The sequence below is a fragment of the Vulpes vulpes genome, chromosome 4 (genome assembly GCF_048418805.1).
Source record: "Vulpes vulpes isolate BD-2025 chromosome 4, VulVul3, whole genome shotgun sequence".
Classification (NCBI taxonomy): Eukaryota; Metazoa; Chordata; class Mammalia; order Carnivora; family Canidae; genus Vulpes; species Vulpes vulpes.
This window is the reverse complement of record NC_132783.1, coordinates 41,525,660-41,544,520: the sequence shown is the minus strand read 5'-3', so window position 1 is coordinate 41,544,520 and position 18,861 is coordinate 41,525,660. Positions and strand designations below refer to the sequence as shown.

Sequence of the window (18,861 nt, the reverse complement as noted above, 5' to 3'; positions counted from 1 at the left end):
CCCACAGCTGCAGCGCTGCTTGGCCCGGAGAAGCCAGAGGGCCAGAAATCACAGCCCTAGGAAGCCCGACTGCACCCCCTCCCTAGAGTCCCCAGCCTGCACCCCTCCCACCACACCTAAGACCACTGCGGGGGGGCAGGGGGGTGCGTGACCTCCCCCGCAGGGGCCCAGCTGCCCAGGAGGTCCAGGTACTCCTGGACCCAGCAGTCCTTAGAGGCCTTTTCCTTCCCAGTTTTGCTCTTTGGCCCTGACTTCCTTCCTACCTGGCCCAGAGCACCTCTTGAGTGACAGTCATCATACTACACACACTTACATGAGCCAGGGACCACTTGAGTTCTAAAAGGCAAAGCGATACCAGATTTAAAGCTTCAAGACAGAATTTGTGGGTGGCGAGTCACCCGCACACCCAGGTGGCCGCCTCCTTAGCCAGTCTCCATCTCCCTCTTCGGCACCAGAAGGTCCTGCCTTTCTTCAGAGGAGCCTGAACTAGGTTTCCGCCCCTTCCCACTGCTCGCCTCCACTGCACCTTGTCAGAGCTCCTCTGACTTCTCCCTCATCCATCACCTCTCCAGGAGGCTTTGTGCCAAGTTTTCATGACCTGTAGTAACTAAATTAGGATTAAAAACCATAATCCCTCCCCACTCCCTCATGCCTTCTATTTTTCCTCCCTCCCTCCCACCCCTGTCTGCCTGGCTTCCTCCTCTGGCCCCTTCTCTCTTCTTCCTCTTTCTTTCCCTTTCACTCTCTCCCTTTCTTTCTTCCTTTCTCTTTGCCCCCCCCCCACTCCTTTCTCCTCCCATCCTCCTCCCCCTCTTTCTTTCCTTCCTTGAAGAAGACTCATCTATTCCAGGGCACTGGGTTCCAGGACTCTGAGGCAGAGAGGGGCTGGGGGTGGTGCAGGGGGAGACTCTGCAGGCTCTTCCCCAGAGCCTCCTCCCTACCTTCTTCAGGGGAAGCCTCCTGGAAACCAGTGCCCTGGCCCGCCTCAGTCCCCTCCCCTACCAGCAGCCCCATTTCCTGTGCACAGGAGGCCTCTGCTGGAAGCAGCAGAATTTTGCACAATCATGCAACAGCTGGTATGCCTCTTGCTACTCAACTTTTTTTTACTTCGACAAATTTGGAAAACGGCTTACAAGAAAAGGGAATTAGAAACTTCTTGGGCTTTCTGCCTCAGTGTTTTTCCTTCAATTCAGGTCACAGAAGCCTGATGATTATTTTCCCTTAGCAGAGAAGACTTAAATTGTTTTTTCTTTTGGCAAGAAAAATGTAAACTCTCCTAGGCCTGATCCTTCCAGCCAGGGCAACCTTACTGAGAGGAATAAGCCTTGTAAGCCAGCATTTACTACTTGCTCATCCTAGGCATTGTGCGTTCTGCATCTTATTTAATTTTCACAATCCTATGAGATCCTAATTACTATTAATCCCATCTTAAAGATAAGGAAACAGAGGTGTGGAGCTTAAGTGATTTGTTCAAGTTCAGTACGATTTGGAACCAAATTTGTACATCGGAGGTTCCATATCTGAGCATGAACTCATGGGCACTGTACTACATGGGGCCTTTATGTGTGTACACATACTCACATTCACACACACACACACACACACACACAATTTGGATCTTTAACAAGACAAAATCTAGTTATTTTTGTTCAAGTACCAAAAATAGGGATAGGGAAGCATGCCAATCACCCAACTTAGGCTGGCTTCCGGTGATGAAAAAGCAGGGCTCTTCACTCACCTGGGCAAGTTGGGCCTCCACAGCCTTCCTTACTAGAGACATGCAAGTGCAGAGAAGTGATGACTAGGAGGCCCTGGGCTGAGAGAAAACCCAGGCGCCCACACTGCTCTCTCCAAGGCCCAGCTGTGTCTAACCTCCCAGCCCATGCCTGCATCTGTTTGAATGCTTCTGATTACAAGTAAGAACACTTGACTATGATTAGATTAAACCAATAGTGGTTTTCTTTTATCATTACAAGGTCAGAGATAGATAGATCTAGATTTCACATTTTTAAAAATGTTAGCAAGTAATTTAACTCTTCAAATCCCTATTAGCACCAACAAAATGATCTGCTGGCCAAATATGACCTGTGTGACCTGACAAGCTTCCTACAATTGTACATTCAGGATGACGAGGTAGGGTGATGAGCTTAAGGCTTTGGGAAGGAATCAAGGTCTTTACCTCTCCCCTTCCGGGAGCCACTGCTGGCCCCTTACTCCCAGCAGCGACCCTGACTGATACTGTTCCCAGCCATCACCCAGTGCCTGAGTAAGTTCCTGTTTTGCCCACTTGCCTAGGCTTTCTTTGATTACTTAACACAGAGGAAATGATCATTATAATAGCTAACATTTTGTTGAATAGTTACTGTGTGCTATCAATTTCTATGCATCATCTAATTTAATCTTCATTAGCATTATTTTATTATTTATTTATTTATTTATTTATTTATTTAATTATTGAGTATACAAGTGGGGATGGGGGTAGAGGGAGAAGAAGAGAGAGAGTCCCAAGCAGACTCCATGCTGAGTGGCAAGCCAGATGCAAGGCTTGGTCCCATAACCTGGAGATCACTATCAGAGCTGAAATGAAGAGTTGGACACTTAACTGACTGAGCCACAGAGGCTCCCCATATTACTCCCCCCCGCCTTTTTTTTAAAGGATTTTATTTATTTATTTGAGAGAGAGAAGGTCGGGGAGGGAAAGGGAGAAGCACACTCCTCACTGAGCAGTGAGCCTGACGTGGAGCCCCATCTCAGGATCCTGGGATCGTGACCTGAACTGAAGGCAAACGCTTAACTGACTGAGCCCACCCATGAGCCCCTCTCACTTTTAAAGATAAGCTAAGGCACAGAAAGACTCAGTAACTTATTTGCAATGTCAAACAGCCTACTAGTGTGCATCTGGAACTCAAACATAAAAGTAAGTCTGATTTCAAACCCACATCCTTAGCCGCTATAATCAATTAGGATGTTTTGGACTATAAAATCCGAAAACCTGACTACAACTGGATTAAACAAATAGGGTCTTATTTTTCATAAGCAGACCAGTGTTAGAAGACTGCAGGGTTAGCTCAGCAGTTTAACATCTCTGACATCCCCTGGTGTTAACAATGTTTCCTCAAGCTCACAAAAAGGCTGTAGCAGCTCCAAGCATCGAGTCCTCACACAGCAACTTCTCAACTGCACCCAACAGCAGAGTTCTTCCTCAGATCTCTTTCTTGTCAGGCAGGAAAACCTTCCCACCCCAAACTCCACATCAAGTGTCAACTTGTGTTTCATTCACCAGAACTGAGTCACATGCTTCACCCTAGACCAATCATTGGCAGAGAATAAAATTAGTATAACCAACTACAATTCAGTCCCTGGGGCTGGACACAAAGTTGCCTCTATTAGCAGAGAAGAAGGGGATTTGGCTGTAAGATGGCCTGGCCCATTACGTCTGCCTCAACCATTGGGAATATGTGAATTGACTCTCAGGATCAGGTAAATTTTACAAAAGCCCTAATAACAACAGAGTAAGAACAAGAGGACTGTTCTCACGTGGATGATAAGCCAGGAAATGATTACTAGTACTCAACCAGAAATTTCCATGAACCTAACATCCCATTTCCCGGGATTTCTGGGTCACTTCAGTGTTGCTGATATCATTTGTACAGCACTGTACTTTGTACTATGCGCATAACATAACGTGCCACAAGTTGTTGCTCAATAAAACCTTTGTGAAGGCTGAGACCCGAGCTAAGGGATTAAGCTGCATTATTGTTGCCAATATTTTTTTCATGGCAGGATTCAGGAACCTGTGTCTAAGATATAAGGAGAGATAGTGATAAAGCCTGACACAGTGATGCAGTCCCCTTATTTTTGCAGAGCCCATTCCAGATTTGGCCCCTACTCAAGGGCTCAAAGACAAATCTTGGCAGGTTGCCCAGCCTCAGCTTAACAATCACAAGCTCAGAGTCCAGCCTCACTAACTACCTGGTCTTGTGCTTTTCCTTTCTTCTGCATTAACTACAGCAAGGATCTTTTAAGACTCTTTTCTCAATTGAAAAACTTTTTTTTTCATTTGTTTTTTATCATGTTATTTTTTTTAAGATTTTATTTATTTATTCATGAGACACACAAGAGAGGCAGAGGGAGAAGCAGGCTCCCCGTGGGGAGCTCAATGCGGAACTCAATCCCAGAACCCCGGGATCACGACCTGAGCCAAAGGCAGATGCTCAACCACTGAGCCACCCAGGTGCCCCGGGCATCCAACTCCTGATGTTGACTTGGGTCATGATCTCGGGTGGCACTACTCCTCCCTCAGACTCTGTGTCAGCATGGGGTCAGCTTGAGATTCTCTCTCTCTCTCTCATCCTCTGCCCCTCCCTCTTGCTCGCTTGCTATAAATAATTAATTAATAAAATCTTTAAATAAAAATAAAGTAACCTGTTTCCTTTCTTCCACAAACCTCCCCTTTTCCCTTCTTAGCCTTTATTTCTGGAACCCAGGACCACCCTGAAAAGGACTAACAGGATGAAGGAGGCTGGCAGCCTATTCAGTTCCTGTTGAAACCAGCCAGATCCTGTACTTCCCTATAAACTCCCCAGGCCCTACCTGGGGGTGGCAGTGGTGGTGGGAGGGCTTACAGTTTTTGAAGGCCATAGCCTGCTGCAGCCTCTTGAGCCCCACAAAGCAGTAAAGCTATTGTTCCTCTTTATCCCAAACTCTTTGAGTTATACTTTGGCCCTGACGTACAGAGGTTGGTTTTTGACAACACCCCCACAATGGACAGTAGTGAGAACAGAGACTTGTCTGCCTTTTATCATCGCAATACCCCCAGGGACAAGGACAGTGCCCGCTGCTCAGGGTGCCCTCAATAAATCCTTAGTAAATTAACAAGTAAATTCTCAAGTTAAACAGTCTAGAGTCAGAACATAAACGTGTCTTAATACTGGTTTTTCTCTGTGCTTTTAGGGTCTTATACACTATGTGGTTGATGCTTTCTGTTAAGTCTCAGAAAACAAGAATCTCTCCATCCACTTCAGGATATTACTAAATACCCTCCTGCATGCCCCTTCTGATTCTATGTGCTTAATGAATCGATAAGATTGCATTCGCCGGGCTTATTTTGAAATGCTTTGAATTTCATGCACAAGAAATGTCTACTTGTTTTTCTCCCTAAATCTTACCAAGTGGGGGAATAAATTTCATATGTGAGAGCCCAAGAAACTCTTCCTTATGTCTCAGGTCCCTGTCACTTTGGGAATGCATGGGAAAGTCAGCTTTATTTCTACTGTGTTCCAGTTCACTTTCATTCCAACAGAGAAAACAATCTTCCTTTTTATTTTCTAAGTGACTTCCCATGGTTTGAAAACCTCTCACAATGAAAAGTAAGAAAAAAAAAATAAGAAGAGTTACAGTGAATGTGAATGAGAAAATTACCATTTTTATTGTCCTCTTGGTTCTCAAATGAGAAGATGGAATCCTGTGAACTGACCTCTCTTCATCTCACACTCTCTGGAATGTGCTTTGCATCCAGCATAGCAGAAGGACTCCATCCTTCTCTTTCCATTTTCTCTGTTAATGTTTGCATAACTACTAGCAGAAAAGTCTTCTCAGAAGTCCAAAGCCAAGAGTAAGTACATCAGACTCTAACCCAGTATGTATGGCAAAATAAAATCTATTTAAATGGTAGTGATGACTAAACACAGTGCCACTCATGAGCTGTGGAAGACAATGTTACCATTGTCTTATGGAAATAATGTGTATACAGCACATTGTTCTCCTTGTATCAGTTACTGTCAGCACATATTTATGTCTGTTCATTAATTTATTCTTCCTTTACAAATTTTCTGATATCTTTCTCGCCTCTTAAAAATATATCTGGAGGGGCACGTGGGTGGCTTAGTTGGTTAAGTGACTGACTCTTGATATCAGCTCAGGTCTTGATCTTAGGGTAGTAAGTTCAAGTACTGCACTGGGATCCACTGGGCATGGAGCCTACTTTAAAAAAAAAAAAAAAAAGTCCAGAAGACATTTGCCTTTAAATTTCCTTTATTTTTACTCCTGCCTCATGTATTAATTGGGAAATAATGATTATGATGTTAAACAAATTACAACCACCAATTAAATAGCACTTATTTTGTTCCAGTTGTTTAGTCCTCACAACTACCTTTGAAGATTAGAATTATCTCCATTTTACAGATGAGAAAAAGTCCAGTTTAAGCAGTCACCCAATCAGCCTCACAACCTGGATTCCAATTCATGTCAGTGTGGCTAGAAGCCCAGCCCTCCCTAGGACAAGAGGGTCACCCCCAGGATGATGCGTGCATTCACAGGGTCCTTACTATGGGCCAGCTCTGGGCCTAGCCCCCTAGCTCAATTTCAAATTTATTCTTCAAAACAAACTTACAAGGGGAGTGTACTTAATCCCATTTCACCATAAGAAAACTGAACACAGAAGCTAAGTAACTTAAGAGCTAGAAAGGGCAGAATTGATATAAATTTTGGCTCATCGATTTCAAAGCCCACCTCACAGGGTGCCTGGCCTAGAAAATTCTCTAGTTTAATGGAGACAGGATTTCAACATTGACAAGAAAATTGTGTATTTATCAACTAAGAAACTTCTGAGTTGTATCCCCAAGTCCTAGATTTTCATAAGACTGTTTTTTATATATTGAAATAATTGAGGAAACTCATATATTGAAGGAGAGGCCTGGATTGCATGCATTTATTTTCTTTTTAGTCACTGAACCATGGCCTAAACCTTCTCAGGTTTAAAACCAAATCTATATCTAATTAGTCTTGATTTTAAAGCCAAACTCTCATTGCCATTCCATTACATAACCAATTCCATGATTCTTCCCAGAGAAAACCCATCAAATACCTTAATCCAGATTCTTCAAATTCTCCCAATTTATCAAATAGAATAAAAAGTTGGCCAGAGCTAAAGGGAAGTTAATGCCCAGCACAGTATTGGAGACAGCTGAATGTTTATGGAGTGATTAAATAAGCCACAGATGAAATACCATGTTGTCAATGCAATTTATATAACTTTTAAATTTTGATACAGCTTCAAATTTATGGGAAGGTTGCAAGAGCAGTACAAAAGAATTTTTACATATCCTCCACCCATTAACATTTTGCCCCATTTGCTTCATTATGAATGCAATTTATAAACATGATCATGCTTAATAAAACAATTTTATAGCAATTTATAATTAATCAATATTAGTAAAAATGATTTAAACCCAAGCTAAAAAAAAAATACAACTTTGCTGCCAGGGTTAACAAATATAAATCTAATCAAATATAAATCACAGCCTTTGAATTGGAAAGTTCATTGGATTTTGCCCCATCTATAACCCACACATAATTATCGGTGACAATGTTAAGACACCCAAGGCTGACCACAGTGATGTCCATTTCAATGTGAGCTTATTTTTCAAAGGAGAATCACTCTAAATGGCCTTTGAAAAAAGAAGCTGTTAATGCCAAAACAATATTTGTTTTTGAGAGAGAGAGAGAGAAGTGTGGGGAGGGGCAGAGGGTGAGAATCCTAGGCAGGGTCCATACCCAGTGCAGAACCTGACTCAGGGCTCAATCTCATGACCCTGAGATCATGACCTGAGCTGAAACCAACAGTGGGATGCTTAACTGACTGGGTCACCCAGGCATCCCAGTCAAAACAATATTTTATAACAAAACCCACAAATGATAAAAGAATCCTACCTAAGAGAGTAATCAAATGGCAACAATCAATGCCTCAAACTTTCCAAGAACAACAACCAATACAGCTGCTGCCCAGGAATCCCTATCTATGTGACAGTTGAACCTCCATTTCCTCAGAGAATAATAACAAAGCAGCCTCATTTTGATAATTCACTATTTTTCAAAGCTAACTATAAGAAATCTACATGACCTCACAACCTTCCATATTTGGCTCCACAGACACTGCAACTGTCATGTTCCTATGATTTCCTGACAAGACAATGTGTGGACTTCCTTTTCTGGGTAGGAAGAGGTGTTTGGGTTATAACTGGGTCATGTGGCACTAGAGGTGTAGGGGGAGGGCTAAAATCGCAGTCCTGGCACAGACTGAAGAACAACCTTCACTGACAGAACACGCCGTCCAAACTCTTCACAGAGAGATGAATCAGGCATGTGGTAGCAGGCAGACACATCTCCTAGCTGCTTCATCTTCTCTCTGGTTGTCTTCAGCTCCAGCCAGGGCCTTAGAAATGCTTTATTCCAGTGTCCGCTGAAAATACAACCTGTAATCCCTCAGTAAATATCCATCAGGGAAGTCACACGAAAAGATTGCTCTAATTCACTCTTGCTGGTGGGCTGCCAAGGGTAAAATAATACAGTCCGCGTCCTTTCAGTCATGAGGAAACCATTGTCACTGAATCTCCCAGGGATGCTTCCTACATCTAACCAAACAAAGGGAGCGACAGCAGAGGTTTCCAGATCAAAAGCAAATGTGTTACCTTGCTGAGAGATGACAGCCTGAAAGAAAAAGATAAATTAAGTGGACGATGAGACAAGACCTATCTATTCTGTGCACAGTGCCGATCAGGACATTTATGTGAGCCAACAAGGAGCGCATCTCCAAGAGCTTTGGCTCTGCAGCTGCCAAAGTCCTATATTCCATGCACTGTGTCAGATACTAAAGATTACATGGAAATTTATTTAAGGCTGTGGGAAATTACCAAATTGTAATCTCCAACCACGTGTAGAAATATGTAGCCTCCAATTATTAAGGAGAATATTTCACGAGACACTCAAAGCTTTGTTATCTGTTAGAGTTTTTCTCAGGGGATCAAGACAGGAACATTTTGGCCTAAGCGCTGGGAAGTTTCAATGACTTTCTCAGGGTATAATGTGGAGCTAGCTGTGGAGCACAACCATGGAGCTTATCTTCTGGAAAGATCCAGCAATCTAGACAGCCACCTGCCAGGCATTTACAAAAGCTCTACTGTTAGAGCTTTCTCTCTTTGATTGCATAGCACCATAAAATCACATTGTTAGCACTTCTAACGCGTGTGAATCCCATACCACATCAGCAAAGGAAAGTGCAATTTAAACCCTGTCATTAGCTAGCCAATTAGCACATGCTAAAGGTTGGGCTGTGCCCCAGAGGGTAGGGGTTGTCAGGTTCTCTCAGTGTGAGCATGCAGCTGAGAGTGATCTGGTATTTAAAGCTGTGCCTTTGACATGAAACGTGAACCCTCTAACGTGCAGGCATGCCACACCATAGGTCTGATGTTGGACGCGATGTGTGGCATAACAAATTTCAAGGCGCAACTTCTACTCTATGTAATTCTGGCCTTACACCTCATGCAAGATTCTGAGTCATACACAAGAAACTGTACATTGGAGGAAACAGGAAAAGAATTTAACAAGATGTATTATTAGGTATCTCTCGGAGTTTCAGAGATTCGGGTCTGAAGCTAGATGTTAAACTCCCAAATCATGCTGCCCAGCTGTTCAGTGAAGACCCTAAAGCAGTCACAGGTGTGCAATTCACATCCAGCCTGCCAGGCTGCCAGGGAGACCTCAGCTACTGTTGCTCAAGGTCAAAGCCAGAAGGGACACTGGTGCCTGGTTCCTCTTACTGCCTTCTTCGGACCTGAAGTCTCCTATCTATATATGACTGCAGAGCCTGGGCTCAAGCTTGTACCCTGGCTTCAGGGAGATATGGTAAACAACTTCCTGGCATCCTACAGGGGATAGCACACCTAAGTGCCTGGCCTATGTTAAGCCTGCAATAAATGTGAACTATTATCACTATTATTATATCACTTTAGGAAGGGCAAGTCTCATTGAAATCCAAATGAGGTAGGAGGAAGGAACAAGCCCCACTTCTCTCCCACACTTATTTGCCCCAAGGTAATGAGGTCTGATTTAGGAAACAGAAAAATATTTTAAAATCCTAAATCTACCTAAATTTATCTGCTGCTATATACACTTTTTTGGTTTCGTTGTTCTTGTTTTTCTGGAAAGAAGCTGTGTAAATGTATGACATTCCCTTCATAGCTGTTACCCATCAGTTGTTACAAATGACTTACATCTCAGTCTGTGAATACTTTACTATTAATTAGAGAGATATGTTTTCATTTCAAGAACTGAGTTTTAATATGATTATTTCTAAGTCAATGCCAAAAAAAACCTCTCTCACTTAAGCATTCTCAGTGAAGTTCAGGTATAAAACAAATTTAACCTTCACTAAAAATAGAGAATAGAACTTTCTAGAGAATACATTCAATCACCATGTATACGGAAAGGATAGGAAAGGTTTTCAATCAACTAGACAGATTGCAAATTCTCCAGCCGCACTATGTTTGTAACAACACACCCTGGTCATCCCATTTTTTTTCTTGGCAATTATAGGTTTGGTGATTAAGCTACTTTGAAGCCATAAGTCAAAGAGAGTAGAGGGAAATTTTAAAAAAATTCATAGACTATACTTAAAAACTCAGAGTGCTTCTGCTGGGGTTTCCTGGCCGCAGCACGCAGCACACTGCTCCACTCTCTGCACAGATTTGGTCACTTGTCAACGCAGCACATGATACTTCAGGGATGAAGCAGTAAAGCCCGAGGGTGGGGGGCGGGGGGCAGGGAGAGCAAAGCCTGGAATGCGGTGCAGGAGCAATCCAGGATGATGACTCCTGCTGCCTCTTCCTGCTCTCCTCCAGCCCACTGTGCAGGGGTCAAGGGACAGCAAGAGTGGCAGGAACCCTAAACTTTGACAAACACTGAATTAGAAAAAAAGTCATTTGGGCTTTGCTTCTAGAGGGAAGAGACTAATATTCCCCAGGTCCTAGGTAAACTCGGCACCAAGGAAAAATCCTGCAAAATGCAGGATGTCATGTACCTGCCCCAGGAGCAGGACAGCTTGGCAGGGGCCACTGTGACCCCAAGCCCACCAGTTCTTACAGTGATGTAACCACTTACAGTGATGTGCGCCTTGTGGAGCCCCACGGTCTCACTCAGTGAGGACAGGAAGTGATAGTTGGTTGGGCTCGAAAGTTGGCTGTCAGTTGAAAGGTAAAAGGAAACCACACAGCTCTGGCGTGTACAATTCCCACAATTCTCCAACAATATAGGCACAAACTCCTCATAGAGGAGAACAGCTTTCCCTGCTTTCATGACAAAATACTCCGTCTCAGAGGAGCACAAGGGCTCCAGGGAACTCCACGTGTGGATTCTCACCTGGGAGAAACAAGACAGAGCAAAAGCAAACATTCTTGGTTACTATTTTTTTAAAAGAGAATAACAGGTGAAAGAAGAGCAGAACTAGTTAAGAGACTGAACCGTGGGTTTAACCCCAGCCCCACTTAGTACTAGTTTTGTAATGGACCAAGTTACTCAACTTCTCAAAGGCTCCCTTCTTCCATGTAAAATGAGAATAATAACAGCACTAACTTCACAGGCTGTTTTGAGAATAAAATAAAGTAATCCATGGAAGACGCAGGACCTGGTGCACTGTCCTTATTCCATAACCGTGACCTATTTGCAGTGTCCCCCGAACTGTAGCCTGAGACTCTCTGAGTTTCGACCCTCTTTTCTTGCCTTGCATTATTTTAAATCCAGGTGTATTTTTTCCATAGACATTCTGAATGCTTTTACAGATTTTCACTTTAACAAACCATTTTTTAAGGATTTCTTTCTGTCAAGTTTAGGGTATTTCTAGCTTCTTGTGATTATGTAACCTTATATCTTAGTGGCACTTTACAGTTTATCATCATTTGCTTTCCTCTCATTATTTTATTCACTACCCATTGAAACCCTTTAAGTTAGGATGATGAATGAAGATATGATATTCACAGATGAGGAAAACAAGTCACCAGGCATTACACCTTATGGTCAGAGGATAAATGGCAGAGTTTTCTTTATTTTTAATTTTTTTTTAATGGTAGAGTTTTACCCCGAATATACAAGTATTCTGAGTCCAAGGACAGCCTGTTTTCTGCCACAGGCACTAGAAATACTTTAATACAAATTAATTTATCTTTTCTTTTTCCCAAAAGAAACACAACCAAATAACTACAGAATAAAAATAAATAAATAAAAAAACCTCTCCCTCTGCCTTAGAGAGAAAAATCCTCCAAGCAACTTACAGTGAGCTTCGCCTTACAGTCAGAGCCCAAGTCTGACACACCATAGATGAAAAACAGGTCTTGATCCTCAAAACCCACTGGCAACAGTGGGGCGAAGAAATGCCGAGCAAAGTAATGAAGCATCTTCCACTTTCCTCCGTACTCTAAAAATAGGCAAGTTAAGAGATGGGTAGGGTCAAGTGGTCAGGGGCATCTTGCCCATGGGCCAGCTATGTCTGACTTGTCATGATTCTAGGGACTGAGCAAGCAGGGAGAGTCAACAGGAGCAGGAACCCATGTTCACTGAGGCTTCGGGGGCATTTGGGACATTACCTCATGGCACGCTCACATCTGGGTGAGGTCAGCATTAACACCCATTTCGCAAAGAGGAAGGAGAGGCTCAAGCAGTTAAATCAAATGTGCCACAGGCCGCACTCTGAGCCCAGACTTGACTCCTAGGCAGCACTTTCTCATGCATAATTTGGCTTCCAAGAGCTCAATATACCAATACACTTCTCTACTACATGTAGATGAAGAGGGAAGTCAGTTGCAGGGCAGTAAAAGTATTACATATATTTGTAACTGTAAGAAAATATAACAATTGTATAAATAATATTATAAGTATTCATTTATAAGAGTTACAGGGAGGGGGTGCCCAGGGGGCTCAGTCGGTTGAACATCTGTCTCGACTTCAGCCCAGGTCATGATCTCAGGGTTGTGAGATCAAGCCCCATGTCTCAGCTCAGTGCAGAGTCTGCTGGAGATTCTCCCCTTTCTCTCTCTTTATCTGTCTCACTGTCCTTCCCCCCGTTCACACACACTCCCTCTCTTCCTCGGATAAATAAAGTCTTTTAGGGATGCCTGGGTGGCTCAGTAGTTGAGTGTCTGCCTTTGTCTCAGGGCATAATCCTGGCATCCTGGGATCGAGTCCTGGACTGGTCTCCCCACAGGGAGCCTAGTTCTCCCTCTGCCTAGGTCTCTGCCTCTCTCTCTCTCTCTCTCTCTCTCTCTCTCTCTCTGTCTCTCTCATGAATGAATAAACAAAAATCTTTTTAAAAATGAAATAATAAATAAATCTTTTAAAAATACAAAAAATAAGTTGAAAAGAACATAGTAATATAATAACTTTGTATGGTGATAGATGGTAACTACACTTATGGTGAGCATCTTGTATAGAAATGTCTAATTACTGTATGGTACATCTGAAAAAAATAAACACACTTGGAAAAATAAAACAATTAAAAAAGTAACAGAAAGCATTAATTAGCACTCAAACTTTCCTTCCTTTTTCATGAGCACAAAAGCCTCTGAGTGAAATAAAACAACTATTGTCACAAATACTATTGGCAAGTCAGCCTGGAGGAGCACATCCAAAGAGATGACAATTAATGACAGTTGCTCAGATACAATTAGAAGCTTTGAAGAACCTCTGAATTCTGTGTCCTGCTGGCATGTCTAGTATGCTAAACCCACAAACCAAAAAATATGTTAACATGCCTCTATTTCAAAAAGATCTTTCCCACAAAGTACTGCATCACGGAACAACTTCCAGAGAGATAGTAGGGGGGAGGAGGGGGAGGAGGAGGAGGAGGAGGAGGGTGAGGGGGTGAGGAGGTGTGGTGTGGAGGGAGTATCATGTCCAGAATTCACAGTGCAAGCTGTCGAGATGGACAAATGTGGTTTGAAGTTCAGATAGAAACAATTTCTTCAGGCTTTCCAAAATTTCAACTGCAACCCTTACTATTGGAGAGGCCTTTCATATTAGATCTATAAAATGAACTAGAACTTATAAAACTGACCTTGAAAATGGGATTGGGGTACCAACCTCCGTGCAGTCAAAAACCCACAAGAAACTTTTGACTCCCCCAAAACTTAACTACTAATATCTTAATGTTGATCAAGCCTTACAGATAACAGAAATAGTCAATTAACACATATTTTGTCTATGTATTCTATATTGTATTCTTACAACAGAGCAAGCTAAAGAAAATATTATGAAAGTCAGAAGGAAGACAAAATGCATTTACAGTACTGTACTATATTTACCCTAAAAATCTGCATATTAGTGGACCTGCACAGTTCAATCTCATGTTGTTCAAGCATCAACTGTATTTGGAAAGTTTTCCCATAAATGGAAGATGGCTCAGACCTGAGGTAACTTATATACACTCACGTGTGATACCCATTACAGGAGAAGAGATTTCACATGCACGGCTCCAGCTTCATGGCCACACATAGAATATAGGAGAACAGCAATTGAAGCACAAGGTCTCACTGATACACATACTAGTTACTAATCAGTGACAAAGTATAGATGTCAATATAATACCCTGCATAATCAGCTCTAAAAATGCTATGTGATTTCTGGCTTTTCCACTAGCTCTGTAACTGTCCGAGTTTATGAGCCAAGCAAAATAAAATGTCCAGGTGGATTTCTGTATTTGTAAAATTCTAAATAAAAATGAGACTAATTTTTAAAAGGAAATATATAAGAATCTATAGATTCCAAGCAGCACCATTTCAGAGGAGAAGAGGTGACACATACCTTCCCCACCCCACCTGCATACACTATAAGCACCAGATTCATTGAACCAACGAAGTAGAATCAAACAGAGGCTATGCGGCTGCCCAGAGCAGGAGCAGACATAACATACCTTGTCACACCTTCTCCCTGGCACCTGTTTCCTGTAACAGCTACAAGAAGATGGTGACCCTCTCCACTGAGACACTGTCCTGCGAGACTTTAGACAATGAATGCTTGCTCTGCCATCATACTCCTATACTTGGGTTTACTCACCCTTTCTAAAGGATTCATTAAAATCATCTCAGTACAGTCATTTAAGGAAAGATTTACAAAGACTGGGCTCTCCCAGTTGTCAAACCAAACTCGGCTTCCACGACCTCATCCACATACACGATGGCAGGGTTAGGGTCCAGTGTTTCTGAATGATTTCTTTGTCCAGTTTTAAGCATCCCAGAAAGCCTACTCCCCTCAGTCTACCCCCGATTCTCATTCAATATTCTTTCATCTGGTTGCTGTCAACAAAGAGTTTGGTCAGAGAAACTTGATCAAAACTCCAATTTACTGCAAGAGGTGATTCGGCACACTGACCCAAGCACACGGGTAACGGACTCCTTTGGATTTGTGTCCACAGCTAGTTTGAGAGCCTCACTCAGCAAAGGGGCTTTTTCACTTTGTGTCTTTGCCTCACTTTTGAGTCAAAATTCTTGTTAACATTAACTGACCTTTGCTTCAAATCACCGCTAGTGAATGTCAAAGATTATTACTCCTTAATTTAAAAAAAATATTACAATAGAATAATTCACACTGCAGGCACCATGCCAGTCATCTTCCTATTGCCAAATGAACTGCTGCAACTGATAACCCTTCCTACGTAGATTTCTGACTCCACTACCTTTCCCCCCCAAGAGATAAACAGGGCAAAAATAAAGATGACCTTATGGACCTAAAGGGAAAGGACATATTAACAGTCAGCTGGGCCAGCCTTCCACTTGGTTGAATTCTTCTAAATAGAGGAAGAGAGGCTTAAATGAATGCTTCTTTTGCCTGGAAAGTCTTCCTAATTAAATTAGAAATGTTCAGCAATAAGACACATGGCTGAGATCTACATGAATCTACCCTCTTCATTAGCCTGCTTTTATGACTTTGCACAGCCCAGAACTCAAACTAAGCTGCCTCTAAGGCTCCTGGGGAGACCAGGCAGGTGGGCGGGGTGGCTGGGCCCCAGTTCACAGGCTGCAGGAGGACCCCTGTGAACCCCGCTTGGATTAATCTGACCCCTCAGGCTCCCAGCGTTCTCAGTGCCTCTCTGCAGGGGAATTGCTTTCTCTCTCACACGCACACAAAGAATGCTGCAACACTTACCTAGAGAAGCCCAGGAAGGAGCCTGCCAGATGTCATTCAGCTGCCAATAAAGGGCGCCCATGGTGTATCCTTGCCCACGCACTATCTCACTGCGGCTGCGCCGATAGAATTCAGTCTCTACTTTGACACACTGGGCCTGCATCACCTGATTCAGGGGAAAACATTGAAGCACAGGTGTTACGGTTTGACCTTAGTGTCTGGATCTGAGAAAACTTTGGGTGTTTTTTTTTTTATTTTTTTTATTTATGATAGTCACAGAGAGAGAGAAAGGCAGAGACACAGGCAGAGGGAGAAGCAGGCTCCATGCACCGGGAGCCCGATGTGGGATTTGATCCCCGGTCTCCAGGATCGCGCCCTGGGCCAAAGGCAGGCGCCAAACCGCTGCGCCACCTAGGGATCCCCCTTTGGGTGTTTTTTAAAGCAGGTTGGATAAATTAGGGAACCTGATTAGCGTTACAGCTACCATTATTATACTAGAACTGGAACTAGACCCTCAGCACAACAAGAATGTTGTCTACAACGGCTGATTTGTTTGGGAGTCTTAGTGTTTCGTTTATTGTAACACTGGGTGATGGAGGAAATAGGACGGTATAAAAGGTACCTTGCTAATGATAGTGTAGGCAATAATGGAAAACACTTTTATTCCAGAGTAAATGACACATATAGTCTAACACTAATATTTTTTTCATAGTGATGGGTTTTAAAAATGTATTCATAGCTACTAAGGAAAAAAGTTTTATTAGAAAAAATTCTACAGGGAAAGTAACATTATGCGTGTGATACTGTCCAATCCCTAACCCCCCCTTTTTTTTATTCAAGCAACTGTTCTTATGACTTTAGATAACGTAAAAATTCTTATGAATGTAATTCCTCCATTATAGCAGAACAGATGTTAAATTGGAGCAATGAGACAAGTGAATTTAGTTCCTATTGAAGAGGCAGTAAAGAAGTTCATGCAGGACTCTTTTTTTTTTTTTTTTTGAAGGACTCTTAATTATTGGCAACATCATTGAAAACTCATTCTTTCATTGCTGCTGTTATCATACACTTTTTTGTGTGTGAAGATTTTATTTTATTTTAGAGAGTGTGAGCCAGGGGGAGAAGCAGAGGGACAGATTCTCAAGCAGACTCCACACTGAGCACAAAGCCCAACGCAGGGCTCTAGCTCACCACCAAGACCTTCCCAGGTCTGACCCCTGCATCTCACTGGCCTCCAGTCCATTGCTTCTGGCTCTCCATGCTCAGACCACCTTGGCCTTTCAGCTCTTCTGCATTCTCTGCTCACCACATGGGTCCCCTCTGGCTGCCAGCTTCTGCCCTCTTTTTCTCTTTCCTCTTTTATGAGGACAGCCATCACTCCTCAGCTAGGCCTCTTTCCCCTGCTATCCACACTCCTAACATTGCTCACCTCTCCTTCTTAGCACTTATTACTGTTTAAAGTTTACATTTACTTACATGACTCTTTACCTGTCTTCTACATAAGTCAACAAGCTCTTCCAGTGTATATCAGACTAGGAAATTAAGTTATCTATTTCAGGCAAAAATGAAAAACTTCTAAGACAAACCCATAATCTATTAAACAGTCATGGTTGCACTTAGTTAGATCTAATCCAGAGGACAACTACATATTTTATGGATAGAGGTAGAGGTGACCTGTGTTTTTCTTTTTCTTCACTGAAGCTTTTTTTCAGGGGAAAAAAAAAAAATCTCAGCAGCATCAAATTATTTACATTGCTCCAAATTCTTTCCAACCTTTGTGAACACATATTTGCAGCATATACATTTAGTATTTTATTCTCATTTAGTTTTCACATGTGTACATTTCCATGCCCTGGCACTAGCTAGCATCTCTGTGCTTTAAATGGTTATAAAGTTATACCACAGTGTGATTCATCATTCTCCAATTATTGGGCTTTTGAATGGTTTCCAGTTTTTTCTTTCAGTGTAAGAGCTAAGAACATTTTATGTTCTTGTGTTGTTTCTTTTGGTAAGAACATATGACAAATGTTAAACTCCTTGCTGCATATTGCTATACTAGGTTCTAGTCATGAGGCTGCTATTAAACTAAACTGGTGGTCTCTAAGCTGACCTTTGCCTCACACAGATTTTAATTGGTCCACAAAGGTGGGTGGTTTTTGGTTTTTGGTTTTTTGGATGTGGGTGTTTTTTTGTTTCTTGTTTGAATGTTGTTTAATGTCTTAAGCCAGGGCCTATATATTCCATTTTGTCACAGTTCCCAATAATCATACTCCTATCCATTTAAATTACCTTCCTAGACCCCACAAACATTTGATTTTTAAGTCTCTATTTCAATTTTCAGAATTATTTGCAAGATATATTTATTTCTGTATACCTAACAACCTCCTCACTGTAATTTATCTTTTCTGCCTTAATAGGTAAATATTAATAATCTTTTAGGATTTTTACACTTAATTTTTTTTACAGGCATGCAGGATTCCTACCCCTTGCTAGCAATGAAAGAACAGGGCACTAGGCAAGTCCTAACTAGTGGCCTATCATATCTGAATTTGGTGGGAAAGAGAATAATCAAGACTCTTGAGCACTCTGGGCTCTAGCACAGTGCAGTACACTCCACAGACAGTTGGTGCCATGCCAATATCATGGATCTGGGTTTACCCAAACCAGTAGGTGCCAGTTGAGGGTAATGAATGACACTTTTGTTCATAAAAATACAGAAGGCCATTGCCCACTATCCTTCTTAAAGGGATGTTGTACAATCCCACTTCCCTGGAAAATTTCTGGTACTGCCTCTTTCCCTTTAAAAATTTACCTGTATTTATACACCATGCAACCTTCCCTAAAGAGGACAATCTTTACATATAAGAAGAATAAATGCTTAGTCATTTCCTAGGCTACTCAGTCCCACTCTTAGCA

The 18,861-nt window shown here is 42.3% G+C and overlaps 1 protein-coding gene across 1 annotated transcript in view; it reads right to left on the bottom strand.

Annotated features, from left to right (window-relative positions):
- Window positions 1-6,015: 6,015 nt before the first annotated feature.
- MANBA (mannosidase beta) overlaps window positions 6,016-18,861 on the bottom strand; it is a 115,166-nt gene continuing 102,320 nt past the window's right edge. Inside the window, exons 14-17 of the mRNA XM_025983820.2 lie at window positions 15,967-16,111; window positions 12,102-12,244; window positions 10,936-11,193; window positions 6,016-8,487 (exon numbers count right to left, since the gene is read on the bottom strand). Of these exons, the coding sequence (XP_025839605.2) occupies window positions 8,263-8,487; window positions 10,936-11,193; window positions 12,102-12,244; window positions 15,967-16,111 (771 nt within the window). The 3' untranslated portion in view covers window positions 6,016-8,262. The remainder of the gene's footprint in view (window positions 8,488-10,935; window positions 11,194-12,101; window positions 12,245-15,966; window positions 16,112-18,861) is intronic.